The sequence below is a fragment of the Condylura cristata genome, unplaced genomic scaffold (assembly GCF_000260355.1).
Source record: "Condylura cristata isolate star-nosed mole 26May11 unplaced genomic scaffold, ConCri1.0 scaffold00033, whole genome shotgun sequence".
NCBI classification, from domain to species: Eukaryota; Metazoa; Chordata; class Mammalia; order Eulipotyphla; family Talpidae; genus Condylura; species Condylura cristata.
The window spans coordinates 16,302,478-16,309,891 of NW_004567134.1; the positions used below are offsets into that span (position 1 = coordinate 16,302,478).

Genomic DNA, 7,414 nt, shown 5'->3' on the forward strand with positions numbered 1-7,414 from the left:
AAAACTGTTTGGAGGTTCCTCAAACTGCTAAACATGGAGCTTCCCTGCGACCCAGCCATCCCACTCCTAGGTATCTAGATGGGAAACCCACGGGGATTACAATTGAAATGGAAAAAAAAATGTACAAAATGATGTAAAAATAAACTTTTGTAAAAGAAAAAAAAGAAAAGAAACCCAGAGACTAGAAGCGTCTGGTTTATTAAGAGCATCGTTCTGCTCGAGAAACCACAGGCTGGGTGAGCTCTACTGTGCCTTTCTGTTTGGTTTCCACCACCGAGTTTTGGGTTTGCTGAAGGAGCAGGGACTCAATCACCAGGGGTGGATGGAGGAGGCCGCACATCACCCCGAGACCCCGGGCTGGACTAGGGCTCTAGCCTGTCTCTCCACGCGACTTGTGGAAGACAGATATGTGGGTGCCCGACGGACAGGCTTCTGGGCAGACTGCCGTCCGTCCCTCCAACACTGATCCCCCACCAGAGTGACAGAGCTTCGGAGGTGCGCGTGGCCTGAGGCGAGGGGCCACATTTCCCCGCCTCTCTTGCTCTACGTGGGAGCACGTGACTCGGCCTGGCTGGCGCCTGCCAGGGCAGGCAGGTGTGAGGCTCGCAGCCAAGCCCTCCCTGCCGCCTGGGAAGTGCGCAGGACGCGAGAGAGGTGGCCCCCGGCAGAGTGGGGCGGCCGGGGTCCAAGGCCCAGACACGAGCCCGGCCCTCCGCTGGCCCTGGGCCACGGGGTAGCTCGCGAGGGAGAAGCCGAAGCGCCTCCTCTAAGTCAGTGTAGGCTCCGTGCTGGACAGACGGAGTCACACGGCGCCAGGGCCCTCGGGGACCTGGAGGAGACGCTGAGCGGGACAGCGTGGGCGAGAGGCCCGCGGGGCTGGTGAGGCAGCTGTCCCCGACTTGAACTTACTGTGCCCCGTTGCTCCCAGAAGTGCCGCCCCCCCAGCCTAGGGGTCTCCCCAGGGGCTCAGCGTGTGGGAAGCTTTGGGGCCTCTGTGGTCCCACTCTGGGCCGACCCCGTCTGCCTGGACATTTACGCACGGCGGGACGGTAGCTTTGGGGGCTTGATTTGAGTTGGGTGTTTCTCGGGAGACCCTTTAGACCAGATTCTTGCCCTTCTCTTCCTTCCTTTGCACCCTAATTGCATTAACGCTCCTGTCCACGGGCGGTCTTGTGCTCCAGGAGTGTGTTTGGTCTTTATGGGGTGATGGCAGAGCGACGTGGAGCGGGCAGGTCCAGGGGCCCCAGAGTGCCCCTCTCCTGCCTTGTAGCAACTCCGGTCCTGCTACGGGGCGGGGGGAGGGGCACCCAGAACCCCGAAACCTGCCCCCTCAACATAGGCTCTGCCATCTGCCGCATCAAGGCCAAACATTAAGACCTTTAGTGGAAAAGAACTTTAATACAATTAGCGGGCAATGAAGAAGGGGGTGGGGGTGGGGAAGGCTGGCGGGGACCCCTGGAAGGGGCAGAAGGAGCCAGAGAAGCGTGGGAGGAAGACAGCAGGTGAAAACCAAGCTCAACGCTGCCCCAGTCACGGCCCCGCGGCCGCTCCCCCACTGTGCCCACCGCCCGGGCGTCCAGGGCAGCTGCCCACGGGCCCCCCAGGCCTCCTTCCTGCCGTCCAGCCATCGCCTTCCTTCGCAGTCTCCTCTCCAGCTTCTCCCCCACCCTCCCTGGGGTGGGCAGGGAACCTGGCACCTCCCCTCTTCCCTGGCCCCCCACCCCACCCCGTTAGGGTCTGAGCAGTTAAGGAACAGAGACCCAGGCCCAGCTTTACAGGGTGGGGCCAGCAGCCGCTCGTCCCAGGACAGGATCGAGAGTCTGGACACAGCGTGGCCCCGGGAGCCCCCAGACGCCGTCCACTCGGGTGTAACCTGTCGGCCTCGGCCGGCACGAGCGCGCACGGCAGGTGTGTCAGGTGGGCCCCGCTGCGTGTGTGTGTGTGTGAGAGAGCCCACACTGACGTCCTCCCAACCACAACCTCGTCTCACCACACAGTTCTCAGAACGCCCCCGCTGTTACGCGACAGGCGGCTGTGTCACCCAGACACCTACGCCTCTGAGAAGCCACTTCAGAGCCGGGGCGTGTGGGCAGTGTGGTTTGCAGGCCGTGTCCGCCCAGAGCGACTCCGGAGCGTGGTCGGAAGGAGCCGGGCTCTCTAACTAAACAAGTTCACGGAGCCGCTAACGAGAGGCCAGGTCAGACCAAACCGCCCCCACCTCCGCCGGGAAGTCACAGCCGCCGACCGCCCGGCCCTGCGCACTCGCCCGGCCCTGCGCACTCGCCCCGGGAGGAGGGGCCGGCGCACTGGGGGTTTTTCCCAATGCCACAAAACAAAAAAGAACCCAAAAAGCAGAAAAGGGAAGCACCTTGCTAAGAACTCCCTGAGTCACATCTCTAGCGAGCTTCCAAACCAGAGGCCACGCGTGGGAACACACCTGCAGCCCTCCAGAGAGCCCGGGAGGCTGGACCTCCCGAGGGCGACCCCACCCCACCCTGACCACGAGCCCCGGGACAGGCTCGTCGCCCTGCTCGAGAAGGAGCTGAGAAGAGGAAAGAGCCCTGAAGGGCTGGGGGCGTGGGGGCCACACAGCACCAGCCTCTGCGGGGGAGAACGCAGGCGAAAGGGACAGGCGTAGGCAGTCCTCCTTTCCATCCGCGGCTGTCCTCTGGCCTGGACGGCCACAGAGGCGGTCGAGGTCACGCCCGGACAGGCCCTGGCATCCCGGCCTGGCTCCAAAGCGAGGGGCCAGTGTCTCGCTCCCTGGGCTGCTGGGCTTTGGGCCCGGAGTCGCCCCCACCCCGAGGGGGGGCCAGGCGCGAGCCCAGCCCTGGACGGCTCCACGGGGGCTCACTCCCGTGGCTGGCCTCCCCCCCTCCCTCCCGGCCTCTTTCTGAATCCCTCAAGAGATCCTGGGGCCTCCCTGGTGCGTCAGCCGGCGAGGGGACGGACACGGCGTGACCATCAGGGAACACACGGCGCTGTCGCCAGAGGGGCCCCCGCGCAGGGGGTGGGGACCCTGACGGGAGCGGCAGGGAACTGTCACTTCTCAGGACGGAACGCGGGGCAGGACGGGGCCTGAGACGCGCAGACGCCTCAGCGTGTCTCCGCTACCGCCAGAGGGTTTCCAGTTATTCTCGGAATCGCGACCCCACACTCAAAAGGCACAAAAAGACTGACCACGAAGGTGCTCCCAGAGGCCACCGCCACGGCCATTTCTCGGCGAGATGGCCGACCCTTCCGTTCAAACAGCTTTACCAGTGAGCGGGGGCCCTCGCTGGCGGCGCAGAGGGTTAAAGTGCTAAGAAGCTGCCACTGCAGCTCCAGTTCGATCCCCGCCTGCCCCGGAGGTGACCCCAGGGCGCGGCAGACCTCTCCTGACCCGCCCGCTGCTCCCCTCAGCAGTGGACTTCGTCCATCTGCCTGCTCCGCTCCCCGCTCTGTCTCTGGGGAAGCCTCTCGCCGCCCCTGAGCCTCTGGCCTGTACCCCAGATCTGTGTGTATGAATAAATAAATCTTAAAAAAACTGAGCAGGGGCCCGGGGGCGGGCGCAGGGGCGAGGCGGGCGCAGGGGCGAGGCGGCCGCGGCTACTCACAGTTCAGGATGATCTGGGCGGCGCGGTAGAGCTGCAGGCGGTGCAGCAGGTCCAGCAGCTGCTGGACAGTGGCCTGCCGCATGCCCCACCACCACAGCAGCTCCCGGGTGATGCTCACGCCCTGCACCCGCTCCATGGACTTGATCTTGCGCAGCTGGGTCAGGTCCGTGATCACGTAGGAGGCTGGAAGGCGAAAACAAGCGGCTCAGCAGGGCGACCCTCCCCGAGCCCCGGGGCCAGTCGGGGGCCCGGGATGCCGCACGCCAGACTCAGGAGACCCCCGGAGGGAGGACGGGCTGGGGCCGCGGAGCCTGGCATGGGCTGTAACGGGGTGCGACAGCCCCGCCGGCCACCCAACACCAGGCCCAGGGGAGTCGCTCCCCCAGGCCCTGCATCGCTTAACTGGACAGCGCTGGAGACGGGGCGACCCCGCGGTCGGGGGAGCTGGGCAGCCAGGGGCCCTGCCACCCCCGGAGGACGCAGTCTTCTCCGCCCTCCCCACGACCGCTGCGTCACTGCCCCCGGCCGGGCTCCGCACTCCCCCGCCAGCTCCCGAGCTGCCGAGTCCCGGAGGAAGCCAGTCAGACCGTTACACGCTACTTGCTGGATTTTGATTTTTTTTTTGGACCGTTCTGGTGCAGTGATGGGTGCTCCGGCCCGTCCCACTCCACTGCGCCATTTCTGGGGGCCGCGGTGCACCCAGCCCCTTCAAAGTCAGCGCCCACCCTCACTGGCTCTCCATTCCGAGGCCGGTCTGCAGGACGGTTTCGCCACACCCCAAGCTGGAGCTGCAGCCGTGTGGCCCAGGTCCCGGCCGTGCTGGGCACGGGCGGCCGTGGGCCCGCCGAGGCCTCCTCTCGGCCTGGGGGAGCAGCTCCTGCTCGCACGCGGGTGAGTCTGGCTACCGCGAACGAGGCTCTCGGCAGCCCCCTGGACACCGGGGCACATGGGCGAGGCGCTCAGAAGCTGCGCTTGACCTAGCTCGAGACCACACGTCAGGGGCAGCCTCTGCCAGGCTCCAGGGAAGCTCTGAGCTCTGCGGCCAGACGTGTGGACACGCAGCTCCCAGGCCACGGCCGCGCCAGGGCCGGGCTCACCCCTCGGAGGTTATCCTGGGGCCCGGCCCCCGGCTTCGCTGAACCTAGAGATCCTGGAGCTTCAGAGAGCTGAGAGCACCGCCTGCAGGCACACTGGTCTTCTAAGAACTTGGCTCTGGAAGGCAGACAAGCACAGGAACGGCAGACGCCCTGACACTCGCTGAGAGCTGCAGATGGGCGGCCCAGGTGTCCCCGAGCAGGCCGACAGCGGTTTAAGCGAAAGGCCTGAACAGTCCAAAATAGTCCCCTGAGAGAGTCATTGCCAAGGACTAGAGGCGAATTAAAAGGTACCTAGAGAGACCCAGACGGGCGTGAGAGACGCCTCCCGCCCTCCCCGGTGGCAGCCTCAGCCCATAACAGTAACAGTAACACAGCAAGTGGCACTTTCAATGGTCACCTGCGATCCCGCTGAGTTTACTGAAGTGAGACAAGCATTAAAAAACTGAGGGGCCCCCTGTAGTCGCAGCACGTGGCACCCACTGCAGCACGAGTTAGATCCCCGGCCAGGGAGGGACCCCCAGGGCGCCGCAGAACGCTCCTGTCCCCCCGCCGCCCCCCACAGCCGGGTGTCTCAGTCCCTCTGCCTGTGCTGCTCCCCGCTCTGCCTCTGGTGCATCCTGATCCCCCACACCTCTGGCCTGTACCCCAGTTCCGTATGCACAAATAAATAAAAATTAGTCTTTAAAAAATAAACAAAATGAAGAATAAAATAGTCGGTTCCTAGGTTTCAGAAACCCTGGCACAGGAATCCAGGTGACTCTTGCTGCAGACACCAGCAACCCAGGAGGCTTCTCCACTGAGAAATGCCTGGGCCTGGGCCCTCCCCGTGGGGCAGCGGGTTGGAGCGGGGTTGGCAGCTGAGCCGGGCCGCTGAGCACCAGTTCGATCCCCGCCCCGGAGGCGACCCCAGGGCCGGCAGACCCCTCCTGCCTCCTGCTGCCCCCTCAGCAGTGTGCTTCCTCCGTCAGCTCTGCCTCTGGTGAGTCCCCGCACCCCCCACACCTCTGGCCTGTGCCCCAGGTCTGTGTGCATGAATAAATAAATCTTTTAAGAAAGAAAAATACCAACCCCAGTGAGTGGGGCGGGGAGGGGAGGCGGCCCACGAGGAAGGCAGCAAATGCTCTTTTACGGGGCTTGGACTTGACCCTAGAGCCACGGGGGAGGGGAGAGGACGGAGCCAGGAAGTGACAAGCGGCTTTGCTCAACGCCCCGCTCCCGCTCCGAGGGAGAAGGATGGAGGAGGCCTCCGACAAGCTCCCTGTCCGGGATGGAAAATTCTCCCGTTGCCACTTTAGTCACTGGAAACCCCAGGCCGGATTCCTGGTCCCTGGGAAGTGACGTCACAGGGCTGGCCCCAGGGCAGAGGCCAAGGGCGTGGGGAGGGGCAGGAGCCTGCCACCTCCCTCCAGACCCGGGAAGGCGGGAGGCGCGGCCGGAAGCCCCCAGATGCCCGTCAGACCTCCGGTGCCTGACGCTGAGACATCAGCGCCCCAACCTCCCCTGCCACAGGAAGACAGAAGCCGGCGAGCCGCAGGGGAGGGCCCGGAATTACCCGCCGTTTCTCACACCCGCGCCCCACTGACAGGCTGTGACGGCCGCTGGAGAGCAGGCGCGGCCTGGCCGCCTCCCTGCTCACCCCTGCCCGCAGGCCCGCCGCCTGCCGCCTGCCTCCAGCCCGGTCCGACATGGGGGTTCGCCTGCCGGAGGCGAGGCCTGGGCTCAGGCCCTGCCCTCCCCGCGCTCCCGGGCCCGGGGAGCCCTGCACCCCTGTGCCTCGGTGTCCCCACGTCTGCAGGAGCGACAGCAGATCAGATGAGATCGGAAGCTCTTGGAGCATTCTGGGGCGCGGCGGAAATGTCAGCGGAGCCCTTGCGACTCCGACTTGTCCCCTGAGGCTCCAACTGCGTCTCGCCAGGAGCGGTCAGGCCGGCTGGGATTCTCTGAAGTCCCAGGTCTTCCCACGCCCGGCGCTGCTGTCAGCTCCCCCCAACCCCCCCAGCCCCCTGAAGCCCCCCCCCCGCACACACACACCCATGGCACCGTTTCCTTGGGCGACTCACGGGAGCCGAGACTCTTGCGGACCAGGACGGGAGTCAGGCGGCTCCCGAGTGGCTACTGGCTCCGGCCCCCGCCACCAGGCCCGGCACCGAGAGCTGGCTGGCCACGGGCTCAAGCCACCCCCCAGGCGGCGAGAAGGGGGTGCACCTGCACCCCAACATCCCTGCACCCTTCAGCGCCCCGCTCCGCCTGGTGATGACTCAGGCCGCCCGGGCGGCGCCGGCTCAGCCCTGGGAACGCAGGAGGTAAGCTGCTGGGGAGCTCACGGCGCGAGGAGAGACAGAGGGACCGGGGGCGGCCCCAGCCCCAAGCGGGACGACGGAAATGAAGCACGGGGGTGGGGCCCCGTGCCGGGCAGGTGGCCTTTCCGGGGGGCTGAGGCCCCAAAATCTAAGCATCCCACAAAGTCGTCAGTGTCCTACTCTGACCCGAAACTGAACATGGCTCCCTACCAGGCCACAGGGACTTTGCAGGTGCGACAGATTAATGACGGACGTGGCGATGAGGAAATGATGCTGGATCATCTGGGCGGGACCCCATGTCCTCACCGGGGTGTTTGTAAGAGGGAGGCGAGGCCAGGTTTGGGGATGTGATGAGGAAGCAGAGATCGGGTGAGACACCGTCCCGACAGCGAAGCAGGGGCCGAGGGATTCGGGGTTCGCC

At 65.5% G+C, this 7,414-nt stretch overlaps 1 protein-coding gene across 1 annotated transcript in view; it reads right to left on the reverse strand.

The window, feature by feature from the left end:
- LOC101637723 (interleukin-1 receptor-associated kinase-like 2) overlaps positions 1–7,414 on the reverse strand; it is a 60,592-nt gene that overhangs the window by 38,901 nt on the left and 14,277 nt on the right. The window contains exon 3 of the mRNA XM_012732086.1: positions 3,597–3,779. Coding sequence (XP_012587540.1) covers positions 3,597–3,779 — 183 coding nt within the window. The remainder of the gene's footprint in view (positions 1–3,596; positions 3,780–7,414) is intronic.